This window comes from Bufo gargarizans, chromosome 1 (genome assembly GCF_014858855.1).
Source record: "Bufo gargarizans isolate SCDJY-AF-19 chromosome 1, ASM1485885v1, whole genome shotgun sequence".
In the NCBI taxonomy this organism is placed as follows: Eukaryota; Metazoa; Chordata; class Amphibia; order Anura; family Bufonidae; genus Bufo; species Bufo gargarizans.
The window spans coordinates 651,856,489-651,871,170 of NC_058080.1; the positions used below are offsets into that span (position 1 = coordinate 651,856,489).

The 14,682-nt window shown below is 39.1% G+C and overlaps 1 protein-coding gene across 2 annotated transcripts in view; it reads left to right on the plus strand.

Moving 5' to 3' along the window:
- The first annotated feature begins 764 nt into the window (after nucleotides 1-764).
- Nucleotides 765-14,682, plus strand: part of HAPLN1 (hyaluronan and proteoglycan link protein 1) — a 38,596-nt gene continuing 24,678 nt past the window's right edge. Inside the window, exons 1-3 of one of the 2 annotated variants that reach the window (XM_044291542.1) lie at nucleotides 765-888; nucleotides 961-1,087; nucleotides 11,985-12,353. In XM_044291542.1, the coding sequence (XP_044147477.1) occupies nucleotides 988-1,087; nucleotides 11,985-12,353 (469 nt within the window). In that variant the 5' untranslated portion in view covers nucleotides 765-888; nucleotides 961-987. Of the gene's footprint in view, nucleotides 889-913; nucleotides 1,088-11,984; nucleotides 12,354-14,682 lie in introns of those variants that run through there. The other variant, XM_044291536.1, reaches the window with a different exon arrangement.

The following is a 14,682-nucleotide window of genomic DNA, read 5'->3' on the forward strand; positions in this document are numbered from 1 at the left end:
TATCGCGGATATTAGGCCAAAAATATTGCTAAAACGAATATTGCCTATTCTGCTCATCACACAGATATCTTGTTATATAGGGCTTTTTAACCCTTAGCACTATTAATGTTTTATATTATTCTCATCATTCTCCTTGTCATACATTCTGTTGCTTCATTTTTTTTGTTATTTTTAACCTTTTTTTCCCTATATAATTCTAGGAATCTTAGGCTAGGGCCTCGTGTATTTAAGGTCTATGGGCAATCGCTGCAATCAGCCTCTGCAGAGAGAACCTTGATGGTACGGTCACAGGTTTACTGATGCACTTTTGGAAGTCAAAGGGAGTGAATTAAAAAAAGAGGAGAAGTCATATCTGTCCTTCATACTTTTGCTTCTTTTTATGATCCACTCCTGATGTTGGCTTCTAAAACTGCATCAGTAAACCTGACCGTACCCTTAAGGTCCTCTCTGCAGAGACTGATTGCAGCGATTGCCCATAGACCTTAAATACACGTGTCAGCACTCTAGGTAGCAGGGATTTAAGAATCAATCTGAACAACTGCAGTGGTAGCGTACGGTGCTGTCCAAATAAATGATTTCACATGCGTCGGTACATATCAGGTTATACTGGACATGAAAACATCCTGCGCAACTATAAAATTTTGAATTTCTTAAAATCAATCGATCTATTTTGCTATGTACAATTAAGTAGCCATTTACAATCTGTTACTTAACTTCTAAAAATGCAAACCTATCATTCTACTTCCATAGCTGTGCCCTGTTTATTATGCTCTGCTATAAGACCTCTAGATGGTTGTTTCAACATTTACCTGATGCAATATCAGATGCAGTAACTTCTGTAGGACAGAACAGGACAAGCAATGTTGTCAGGCATTTCCCCCACTGATGGTAAGGCTGTCACAAGTTAGGCAGCAGGAGCAGCAGTTTTCACAAGCTTCTTTTTATCTTATGCATTTTCAGTGAGGAAGATCCATTTGGTATCGGAAGATGAAGAAGGTACTTTTCCTGGTGCTAATATCTTTCTGTTGGGCTGATCGTCATGCCAGGAACTCCACGCTGCACCATGACAGGATCATTCACGTCCATGGTAAGTCTACATTAAAAGTAGACGAGTAGATTTGTTTGCAGGCTTTTATGTGATGTAGAATATGTGGCTGCTTGCTTCCTGGCTCTCGAGCTCATATTGTGCTGCATTGACTTAACCCTCATCCAACCTCTCTTTTTACTTTTGCTAAGTTTGCATTTGTATTCAGACTCTGCAATGTTTGCTGCTCATTTTCAAGTGACCCTGAGTTTCCAGTTCTGCAATATGGTATTTCTCTCTCTCTCTGATCACAGCCATTAAATGTTACTGCAGTGTCCTTCAGTCTAAAGATGGGAGATATAGTAATATCCTACTGTATAATATGACTGCATGCTACTAACATTGCACTCGCCTTAACAAGTGACAGTGTTCTATCATCCGTATACATATGGGACTTATATTTTTGTTTTGTTTTTTTCTCCACTATGCATCTGCAGCAAGATCAAAATCTGCAGTGCATGTCAGCTTTGGCATCGGTAGTTATAAGTCAACATGCCAGGAAAATTCAAAGCTTGCACGTTGTCGGGCTAAGGCAAATTTATTCGGTCTGCATTTATGTATTGAGATAAACATGGATAGGAAATGTTAAAAAAAATAAAGACCCATGGTCAATCGTGACAGGGAGAGGTTAAACTTAAAATTGCAGAAGGGATACATAAATGCTGTGACATATGTAAATGACAGCTGTAGGTCTTCCAATGTGAAATGTGGGATCTCATTAATGTGTCATAAAATGGATTCAGTTGTCTGCTTCCAGAATGGCTAGGGTGTTATTCGATGTTCCCACAGCTTTACAGGCCCTGTTGACATAGATATCCATGCCAGCGCTGTCCAATCTCAGATACTGATGCCCAAAGGCCGGTTGTCAGATCAGCCCAAATGTAAATGCACTGGGTGGTGAGAACCATAATTAGCACCGCTAATTATTTTACAATTATCCTGGCATTCTGCCAGCAAGATGACTGGATTATATGTTCAATGTGAAATATGTCAAGAGCTAAATATGGAATTTATTAAATTCTGCTACATCTCAGCCTGAATATTGTCATTTTCTGGAAAAAAAATAATCTTTTTACAGCATACAGTGAATCTGTCCCATGTGCTGAAAACTGCCCTTGCTGTCCTTTTACTGCACCATTTTATCACTTTTTAGCAAGTCCTTCTTCCAAGACGGGATGATGCTCACGTCAATAAAATGGCAGTCGATGGAGGGGCATGTATCCAGACAAGTTCATTGGCAACCTAGATTGAAACACACTGCACAGGTGCTAATTTCCTGCAAGCATAGATGAAAGTATTTGGTCAACTTAGTATGAAGCTTTTATCTGCGCTTGTATAGGTGCAAGAAACTAGTGCAGGCACAAAAAGGAAAAAAAGGGTTGCATTGCTAAATTTATTACGTAGCATGTTTTATTTCCCCAAATGCAGTGTGGCCACCATGTTCCCTCCATTATCATTGACAACCTTGCCCATTTGAAGTTGTTGGGAATACAGCCTGCCGGATGTTTGCTGCTTGATGCACTTTAGCAACTGATCAGCTGTGTTGCTACTCTCACCCAAGCCAATCAGCTCTAACATGGCATGGCAATGCTTCACTTTACACATATGATAGGTGGGAGGGTGAGTGGAAGCAATGCTTTTCTCTGCTTCTGTTGAGGACAGGAGGATGTCATTGAGATGAACATGGAGGAGGTGTATAAGTGCCTGGTGTAGAAACCAGACCAAAAGAAATATGGAGGTGTCAATAGGACTCGACCTTCTTGCTGTGGTTCTGCGTTGCCGCTGCCAAGCAAAATATTGACTCAAACATGTACTGTTTCTGCTGATAACAGCTACTCAAGGTGTTCGCTATGGCATGCAACTTGCCACACAGTGAAAATTGCAAGGAGCAACCCACATTCTCTGCCATATGATAGTACAAGTCAGGGATGGCTTTTTTGGAGAGGCAAAATAATAGCAGCTAAGTATCTTCCAGTACAGCTGAATGTACACCATCAGCAAACTAAAGGCAGCCAAATCCACTAAGTGGTACGGCAGCAAATGCACCATCAGCAACTTGGCCAGGTGGGAGTTAATCTTGCACATTATCAGATTGCTGGATGTGTAAAGTTGTTTCCAGGACACAAATTCAGTTATCAATGGCTAATCAGGGAGAAGAATAGGAGGAGGAGGAGTCTGAATGGGAGAAGAAGCAACTGATGATGACAATGACAAGGACACTGCACTGCATGTGGCTGTAGATACTCATGTTCTGTTAATTGGCAGCCACTTCTAATTTCCCACAGGATCTGGTGATGCCGCTTCATGTGCTGCAATAGAGCAATGGTGCCTACATTTGTGCTTGAATGACCACCGATCAATTTAATCACTCAGATCTTGCACATAGCAATGCTTTTGTCTTCCGTCACTTTAGATAGAAACTGCCAGATGGGAGATGCTCACACATTGCTAGCAGCAGCCAAGCTTGGCGTAGGTCTGTGCTCACAATATCAGTGACATCACCAGTTCAAGAGCTGACCATAATAGAAGCAGATCTGGCTCTGTTAGAGGTTCTGGCCATACATTGCCTCTGCTCTTTATTGCCGTTGAGGCAATCTTATTGTTATATGTCTTCAGGGTCTCCGTAGCCCCACTCCTTCCCTGCTATTTTCCCCCAAGTACCATTGTCGCCAGGGCTACCACTCGTCCTTATCACCACCACCACCACCACCACCATGGCAACAAGTGTCACTACTACTGCCATTACCACCAACAAAGCTGTCCATTTCTCTGCCTGAACATGGCAGGCCAAATTTTGACTTAGGAAAAATGAAGGCACCCCACTCGGAGGTTGGATGGCTGGTGCTGCTACTGCTGTTTGCACTACTACAGCCACCCACAGGCTGATTCTCAGATGATGAGGCTTGCATCTTTCATTTTCCACTCTTCCGTTTACCAGACATTTTATTATGAGGCCTATACAGTCAGGTCCATAAATATTGGGACATCAACATAATTCTACATTTTTGGGCTCTATACACCACCACAATGGATTTGAAATGAAACAAACTAGATGTGCTTTAACTGCAGACTATCAGCTTTAATTTGAGGGTATTTACATCCAAATCAGGCGAACGGTGTAGGAATTACAACAGTTTGCATATGTGCCTCCCACTTCTTGAAGGACCAAAAGTAATGGGACAGAATAATAATCATAAATCAAACTTTCACTTTTTAATACTTGGTTGCAAATCCTTTGCAGTCAATTACAGCCTGAAGTCTAGAACGCATAGACATCACCAGGCACTGGGTTTCATCCCTGGTGATGCTCTGCCAGGCCTCTACTGAACTGTCTTCAGTTCCTGCTTGTTCTTGGGGCATTTTCCTTTCAGTTTTGTCTTCACCAAGTGAAATGCATGCACAATCGGATTCAGGTCAGGTGATTGACTTGGCCATTGTATAACATTCCACTTCTTTCCCTTAAAAAACTCTTTGCTTGCTTTTGCAGTTTGCTTTGGGTCATTGTCCATCTGCACTGTGAAGAGCCGAACAATGAGTTCTAAAGCATTTGACTGAATATGGGCAGATAATATTGCCTGAAACACTTCAGAATTCATCCTACTGCTTTTGTCAGCAGTCAAATCATCAATAAATGCAAGAGAACCAGTTCCATTGGCAGCAATACATGCCCACGCCATGACACTACCACAATGCTTCACTGATGAGGTGGTATGCTTAGGATCATGAGCAGTTCCTTTCCTTCTCCATACACTTCTCTTCCCATCACTCTGGTACAAGTTGATCTTGGTCTCATCTGTCCATAGGATGTTGTTCCAGAACTGTGAAGGCTTTTTTAGATGTCGTTTGGCAAAATTGCAAATGTTTTTTCTGTAATTTACAGGTTAAGACACAATTAACCTTTTCAGCCCCATTGGGTTTTTTATTTTTGCTTTTTTTGTTTTTTCATTCCCTGCCTTTCCAAGCCCATAACTTTTTTATTTTTCCATTAACCCAGACGTATGAGGGCTTGTTTTTTTGCGGGACAAGTTGCACTTTCTAATTCCACCATTTAATATTGCATACAATGGGTTTTGCTTTTACAGCATTCCTTATATGGTAAAACTGATCTGTTACTTTCATTCTCAAGGTCAGTATGATTAAAGTGATACCACATATGTATAATTTGTCTTGCTTTTTAATACTGAAAAAAAAATAGAAGATAAATATTTTTTTCTTTTCATCGCCACATTCTGACCCCTATAACTTTTTTTTTATTTACTTTTATGTAGTTGTGTGACGATTCATTTTCTGCGGGGCAATCTTTACTTTTTATTGATACCATTTTGGAGCGTGTATGTTTGTCTTTTTATTACATTTTTTGTGAGAGGTGAGGTGACCAAAAAATGTTAAATCCACCATTTTTACTTTTTTATTCCGGCATCTGAAGGAATAAAAGTCCGCAATTGGCATTACTGCCAGTCACATTACAGCAGGCAGCCAGCGGATATGGTGCCTGCCACACTTGTGGGTGGGCATCATTTTCTAAGGTTTTTTAAGCCTTTTTGTTTGCCTTTATTGGTATTCTACAGATTCATGTTAGGTTTTACAGAAAGAAGGACAGCACAATAACATGGGAGAATTGTAAGTTGCTCTCATTAGACTTAAATGAAGTAAACATGTTGGAGCACAGTGTTATGGCACCCAATTAATGGAGTGGCAATATAGCAAGTTACAGCTGTCTATTAATCCAATTTGCAAAGCCATTGAAAGGTCATTGAAACACTCTAATGAGACTGTATATTTCCGAGATCCTTTCTGAACAAATACTGTCTATTTCTTTAGAGGGAATTCCAAATGATTCATATGGTATTTATAACCTCCGAATATAAATGGGAGTTAAGCCACTTTTATTAAGGAAAGAATGGCTTGTTCTGGCAAAAAGTTTCTTTTATAATGTGAATGCTAATAACAACTAGTTACGATTCTTAGATCCTAAAATAAATAGACATGTTAGAACTTGAGAAAAAATGTAATGATTCTAACAAAGTGCACACATTTATAACATTATACTAGTACAATGCATTGACTTCATTTGGAATACAGCCAATGACTTACAAATTTCCTTGTACTACTTTGCTGGTTTACGTGCTGCCTTGCATTCTTATCACCGTCTGTGTTTTCACATTTGTCCTCAATGTCCCCAGTAAAGCATTGCACTATGAGGACTGTGTTCATTCTCTGTAACCTTCCCAAGGTCTCCTAATCATTCTTCAATCAACTCCACTCACTTGTTCCCACTTCTGCTTTATGCACAAAGCAATTGGGTACACAGATGTTTAGACATTTGCAAAAGTACAGAAACAGTGACAAATGTAAATGTTTCAAAGCGATTCAGTGTTATGCATGAAATTCGTGCAGGTTTCCAACTTTGTGGAGCTGTGCTTAAGTAAAATACGCTACATTCTTTGTAAGATTATAACCCTCACCTAAAAAGGAGACCTGTCACCTCTTTTGACATGACTGTTCTCCATGGAAGCAATACCAACTGTAGATAATTCTTTCTTACAATTCTGTGTTGTGTGGTTCCTCTGTAATTCCTCCTAAATACTTTGTGAATAAATTGACTGAATGTTACCATTCCCCTTCCCAGTGTGTCCCTGCAAAGTTTGGCACTGTTAACACTGATTGGACAATGCCAGACTGTGAAGGAGCACACCCCTAACTGGTCACAGAGGAATGGCACAATATAGAATTTTAAGAAAAGGTACCCCATAATTTTTTAATTTTTTTTAATGAAGAATACAAGTATTTTTTTTTAAATATACATCTGTTCTTTGAGGGGGTTCTTTGACATTGTAAACTATAAAAAAAAAACGTCATTTATTATTTATTATGCCTCCAAGGATTACGGTATCAACTTTTTAAATGTCATTGTAACTAAATTTTGTCAATTGCCGCTTTTATGCACCCTCACCATTTTCCGAAAAGGGGGGAATGGCAAGGGCAGGGCGTGGTCAGGGCCATCAGCCCCGGCATATAATTTACACCATCTTTCTTGCAAACATGCTGACTGAAAACAGTCTAGTCCATGGACTGCATCAATTTATGATGCGGTGTGCCCCTCGTCATGCATCCTCTCAGCATTGCTGGGGTATTGAAAATTTCATAGAACATGCCTGTTTGATAAATCTAGCCCTATGTGTGTGTTTAAAGCACTACAGCTAGCATTCTAGTATCAAGCTTTATTTTTCTTTTAATTAAAGTAAACAAGAAACATTGTCTATTTGGAAGGTAAACCTTCCACCTACTCTGAGGTCCAGAGCACTCTGGATCAGGTTTTCATTAAGAATATCTCTATACTTTACATCATTCATCTTTCCTTCCACCCTGACTAGTCTCCCTGTCCCAGCCACTGAAAAAACACCCCACAGCATGATGCTGCCCCCACCATGCTTCATTGTAGGGATGGTGTGCCGCAGGTGACGAGTAGTGTCTGGTTTCCTGCAAACATGATGCTTAGAGTTGAGGATTCATCACACCAGAGAATCTTGGATCTCACAGACTGAGAACCTTTTAGGTGCTTTTTTTTGTGTGCAAACTTTCATGTAACTTTAACTGAAGAGAGGCTTCTTTCTGGCCACTCTGTTATAAAGCCAAGATTGATGGTGTGCTGCAGGGATGGTTTACCTTCTGGAGTTTCTCCTATCTGCACACAGGATCTTTTGAGCTCAGCCAGAATGACCATGAGTTTTTGGGGTCAACTCACTTACCAAGGCCCTTCTCCCCTGATTACTTAGTTTGGTTGGGTGGCCAGCTCTAGGAAGATTCCTGGTTGCTCAAAATTTCTTCCATTTAAGAATTATGGAAGCCACTGTGCTCTTGGGAACTTTCAGTGCATCAGACATTTCTTTATACCCTTCTCCAGATCTGTAACTCCACACAATCCTGTCTCTGAGCTTTACTGCAGTTCTTTTCTCCTCATGACTTGATTTTTGCTCAGACATTCATCTGTGAGACCTTATATATACTGTAAGCAGGTGTCTGTCTTTCCAAATCATGTCCAATCAACTAAATTTACAACAAGTGAATTCCAATCAAGGTGTAAAAACATCACAAAAATTATCATAAGGAAAGGAAGGCCCCATGAGCTAAGTTTCAAGTATCATACTAAAGGGTCTGAATACTTGAGTCCTTGCTTGTTTTTTATTTTCAATAAATTTGAAAACATTTCTAAAATTCTGTTTTAATGTTGTCAATATGGGGTATGGAGTGCAGATTGATGGGGGAAACTTGATTTTTTTTCTTTATTTTAGCATAAGGCCTTAACATAACAAAATATGAAAAGATGAAGGTCTGACGACTTTCCGAATGCACTGTACAGATGTAGTAGAGTTAACACACATGCTTTCTGAGACGTGTTATCTAAACTAAATGCTTTAAGCCAGGGATGCCCAACCTGCGGCCCTCCAGATGTTGCAAAACTACAACATGCCTGGACAGCTATCAGTCTACAGCAGGGCCTTGTGGGAGTTGTAGTTTTACAACAGCTGGAGGGCTGCAGGTTGAGCATCCCTGCTTTAAGCAAACACCTTCAATTGCTTTAAGAAATTTGAGTTGAGTTTGTGTGTTAACCCTGCTACATCCGCATATCAATCTGCTCAGCTAGCAACACAAATTTGTATGTAAAATTGTATAAGAAAGACAATTGTAATGACAACACAAGTAAAACTGTTTGCTGCTTGCAATTTTTGTGCAAGACTTCATATTACAATGTAGCCAAAGCCTTAAAGGGATTGGTCCATCTGGGACATTAATGGCATATTGATAGGATATACCATCAGTGTCAGGTAGGTGTGGGTCCAACCTCTGAGACCTGCTCCTATCTAAAGAACAGGGCCCCCAAAGTTAAGGAGAGCTCATAGCTCTTGTGTGGTTTGCTCTCCATTCATCACTATTGGAGTTCCGAAAACAGACAAGCTCGTTCACTCGGCTATATTCAGAAGTCCATAGTAGTGAATGAAGAGCATACTGAACAAGCGTGGCCACCTCTTCATTCACCGCTATGGACTGCCAGAAATGGTGAATGGTTTTTCAGACTCCCATAGTAGTGAATGGAGGATGGCTTCACATGCATGGCTGCTCTTTGTTCACTTCAGGGGTCCTGTTCTGGAGACAGGAGCAGGTTCCAGATGTGGGACAACAATCTGACATTAATGGCATATACTAGTGATATGCCCTCAAAGTCCAAGATGGGAATACCCATTTAAGCCACTTTTACATAGCAATATTTTGGGCAGTACTTTGCATCAGTATTTGCTAGTCAAAACCAGAAGTTGGACCAAAACCTAAAAGAAGCATAATCTTTCCTGTACATTTCTCAATTTATTTTCTGCTAATTATTGATGCAAAACACTGACCAAACATGCCTGAAAAGAATAAAGAATGAAGAAAAAAAAAACATCACTGATGTATGTTTGGCTCACTGAGCATGATCTAGTTATATTCAGGACTTTTTCTATAACAAGGAGACTTCATCATATCTAGAAGAAAAAAAGTTTCTTGACCAACATGGAAGATATTTGTTACTGTAAGAGCAATGAGACTATGGAATTCTCTCCCAGAGGAGATTGTAATGGTGGTGCTCACTAAAATACTCAAAGAATGGTCTGGCATTTCTTTAGTGTAATAATAGTACATATTACAGCTCTGGAGATCTGCCATTGATCCTGGGAGTTTTTCTGATTGCCTGATTTGGAGTCAGGAAAGAATTTATTCCCTAAAATTAGTAAAATTGGCTTTTGCCTCAGGGTTGTTTTCACCTTCTCCAGATCAACTTTGCAGAATAATAAATTGAATTGGAGGAGATTTATGAAAACAGTCTAAAATAAAAACTGACTATAACCCAGAAAAACTGTCTATAACCCTTATCAACCAATGACAGCACAGCTTTTATTTTTCAAGAGCACTGTAAAGCATTAAAACTGAGCTGTGATTGGTTGATGTGGGCAATAAGGAAAGTATTTATTTTAGGTAGTTTTATCATTATCTTCAATACATTACTATCATAGAAAATATGTAGCTTTGTAGCTGGTGCTATGGTAATCTTGGCTTTTTGCCCCTTAGGCCAATAGTTGCAAACCATTTACAATGTATCCTCTAAGAATACTGAAAAAAGGTCACTCTAATGAGATCTTTATCTGGAAGGGCTGCACAATCTTTTCTTTCCGTTCTAAGTTTCATTTTATTTTTTAAATCCAACTTTATAGATTGTTCTGCTTAATAGTTTAATGTTTCGGCTCTGCATCCATGGTATAAGTCATCGATAAAAAGATAATTAAGTGTTTAATGTTATAGGGAAGGTTACTGGGAAGAAAACAGTAATTGACATTTTACATAATACAATTTCCATTGTGATTTTCCCTTAGAAAGGTAAAAGGCAATATGTAATCCCACTCTCGCTAACAAATCATTAATAAGCTTTTTCAGACTTTCATGCTTCATAAAAATCAAGATCAATTTCATCAGACTCATTATCAGTATATTTCAGGGAAAAAAACACACAGTCATAATGTATTGCAATGAGCATAATACAGGGTCAGACATACTGCTGGACCAGCTCCATATGGGTTAGGGACAGGAGCGTGAGTTGGAGTTTTTATTTTTTGTTTTAGCTATGGGGTATATTGGCAGGGCTTAGCACAACAGTGAGGGTTGTCTCAGTGGTGGAGGGTTGTCTCAGCTAGGGTTAGCCATGTCCTCCCCGGATTCTGATTCTGCACTTGATAGAGAGATAGATTTGCATGTTTATCAATATAAGTCTGAGGTGTAAGTGAAATATGTACTTTTTGTGAGCAACATGTGTGCATAAAGGTAAGTTCATCGAAAAATTAAAATGTTATAACTCTTGGAATGCAGCAATACAAATACATAAAAATAAAATGATTTTATTGTGAAAGTGTAAACTATTTAATTATCCAATTATTTTTGTACCAGCATGTTCCTTTCTAGATTGTGATAATTAGGTATTTCCTTGGACTTTATTATTGCAATGTATAATACCGGTATGTGGAGCTACTGTAGCAGCTTCTGGTTTTATGTGCCATTCAAAAATACAGCTCACTATATTGCTACATCAACAGAAAAGTAAAAAAGTTATGATTTTTGAAAATGTGGAGACCAAAAAAAAATCTGCTTTCAAACTAGGCCTAATCCTTAAAGGCAACCTGTCACCAGGAAATCCAGTTTAATATGCCAGCAGCAGGTTATAGAGCAGGAGGAGCAGAGCAGATTGAGATATAGTTTTATAGGAAAAGATCCAGCACAACATGTATTTCATTCATTTATATTCCTGCTCATTCTGGGCTTTGAAGTCAAGGAGGCGGTCCTGTAAGTGATTGACAGCCTTCCCGCTATGTGCATACCCAGAATGAGCAAGAATTTAAATGAATTAGTTTCAAGTTATACTGGATCTTTTCCCATAAAACTATACATCAATCTGCTCAGCTCTTCCTGCTCTATAACATGCTGCCTACAGCTCAAACATTATGTTCAACAGGATAGGTTCCCTTTATGAGATTATGTTGTATTTATGGCTGTATCTTTAAAAATAACTCTTTTGTATAGAAAGTTTATTCCAGTTTTAACACCATCCTCCTTGTGAAGCAACAGATTCTGTAACTTTGAAAAGTTGCATTTGATAACTGTGGCTTGCAACTCTTTGCATAGCTAACGTTGTTTCCCACCCACTTTTCAAAAGTGGTGACAGAGGCATAAAATCCCCACTAAGGCAATAATTTTGGAGCAAAGATTGTGTGCACACCAAAATTTGTGATTTTTTTCACTCCAGTTTCTAGTGAAAAGGAAAGAAAGGAAATTCAATTCTTATGACTTTTCTAACTAAACCTCTTTAACTGTGTTTCAGAGGATGATCCTCGTCTTTATGTGGAGGTAGAGCAAACAAAAGTAATTTCCCATCGAGGTGGTAATGCAACATTGCCATGCAAGTTTTTACATGACTCAGTGGACTCTGGATCACCATCTCATAAAATCCGTATCAAATGGACAAAACTGACTTCAGATTACCTCAAGGAAGTGGATGTCTTCGTTTCAATGGGGCATCACAAGAGGAGTTATGGCAGCTACCAGGGAAGGGTTTACCTACAAGGAGCAAGTGAAAATGATGCTTCACTTGTGATTACTGACATAACACTGGAAGACTATGGCAAATACAAATGTGAAGTCATTGAAGGACTGGAGGACGATACCGCTGTTGTGTCATTGGACTTACAAGGTATATTTATTTATTATCTAATAAACAAGACTGATGATATGAAGTTATAACAAATAGATTTCCTCATCTTGATGTTTCTGAGACACATAAAATATTTATTATCTGACACAATTATGACAGCTTCCAAGTCACTTGCTCCTGTGGTTACCACATTTTGGGTTATTTAACAAATAATGTATTAATCTGTATTTATGGTGTAGGTTTATTTTATGAGAAGACCCTCAAAATATATTTTTCAAGTGAGCCTAAAATACCGCAGTCCAAAATATAAACCCAAGCCATGAAGTCCACCTTTAGTATCATTTATAGTTTATATAGCAATTGGGCTTTATTAACCAGAATATTCCTATAATGCTTTTCATAGGTAGACCAGGAATGAGGTAGATTGATCACATTCTATCTAGAAGCAATCTTTTATAAGGATATAAGAGAAGCCACAATGTTCTGCTGGACCTCTGTTATAGGCAGTGAGTGGGAACCAACTGGTTTGACTAGTGCATTATCCTGGCGATCACCTGATTTTCAACCTTAAATCCCTATACAGGGATCTGGCCTTCACCGCAGTGGAGCCACCAGGACATTACTTATTTGAATAGTCCTGGTGTGGTTAGTTACTGACTCACTGGGGTCAGAGACAATAGTACCAAGTATCGAGGGATCAGACAACATACCTAGTCAGGAAACAGGCAGAAGTCAGGGCAGGAAGAGTTTGTGCAAATCTGTCCAAAGGTCAGGGCAGGTGGCACAGTGTCACGTGAACAGGCATAGGTCAGGTGGTGGAAAGTCAGGATCCAGAAAACAAGCAGACAACAGGCAGTACACTGACAAATAAAGGGATTATAGTTTTTGCAGGGCCTAGCAAGCAAAAGAAACCAAAAGGAATCTATTGCCTAGAAAAGGAGTGGAACAAACAGTCTAGCATATATAGGAGGGCTGACAAGCTCATTAGTTATACAGCTAACAAAGAACAAAAAGGGAATTAACCCTTGCACTGCTACAGGGAAAGGTTCAATGAATCGATACATACACACAAGATGCCAAGGGCCTAAACTGTGTATGGTGGCTCAGTGGTTAGCGCTGGTACTTTGCAGTACACAGAGTTTGTATGTTTTCTGTGTGTTTGTGTGGGTTCCTCCCCACACTCCAAAAATATGCAGATAAGCAAATTGGCTTCCTACAAAATTGATTCTATTTTGGCATTGACTGTGTTGGCTGCCACTGACTTCCCAGGGAGTCGCCCGGCCACAACTATCTCTGTGCTTTGAGACCCTGTGAGAAAAGTGCATTACAAATGCTTGTGATTGTACTAACTAATATGGATATGGTTTATACACAGTGCAATCTCCAGGTCTCTGCATGCTAAAATGAAACAGCCAGATAACCATCTTATCTGACAAAGTCTTTATTAGGGTATCGTCACATATAATGTAAATGTAGCTGATTTTCTGCAGCTGATTTTTGTGCTCATTATCTGCATTTACAGCAGCAGTAAAGTGGGTGAGATTTTTAAAAAGCTCATTGACACACTGCAGACATTTTCCCACGCTAAACCTGCATATAACATGACATCTCAAAACCCAAGAATCACCGACATATGCTGTGGATTTTTGCTGCATATTTCATTCTTTGCGATGCAAAAAGTGAATTTACTGGAAAATCTACTGCATTCCCATCTTCAAACCAAGATCAAAGTCCACAAGATTGGATTGGACCTATTATGTGTGCCTATGGCCTTATCCCAAAAATTATTAGGGAAATTCTATTGGTGTAAAATGCACTCAATTAAGAGGCGCACTCCTCTTAAAAGTTTGGGTGCATTTTTGGAGATTTGTATGCCAGCAGTAACTAATGTTAAATTTGTCAGGCTGTGCAAGCCCCTCCATTTTATAAAAAGAAAAGAGATAGTTGTGGCAATAATAAGAATAATAAGAGTAAAATAAAAAATGTTTGCTTGCTTATGAAAAATTTCTGACTTTTGTACATCTAACAACTGGCATACAAGCTTAATAAATTCCCCCCTATGTATTTAGCTAATTTGCATTTACACCTGAATATTTTGTTGAGTGAAAGTCTAAAGGACTGCTGTGTCAGGCTGACTGCTAAAAGTGTTTGCAAACCTCTACCGGCTACTTGTTCTCTGCAGTTAACTATCATGTTCTACTGTATTATGTGCATAGCTTCATAATGGTAGCAGAAAAGTTATTGGAACCTAGCAACGGCCTTTACAGAAGCCTAGAAAATGCTTTTTTCTTAGAATTGCTTCCTGATAAATTTTGTTAGTACAGTGTAGTCCTAAATACTTTACTGTACTAATTTAGTAAATGGGCAG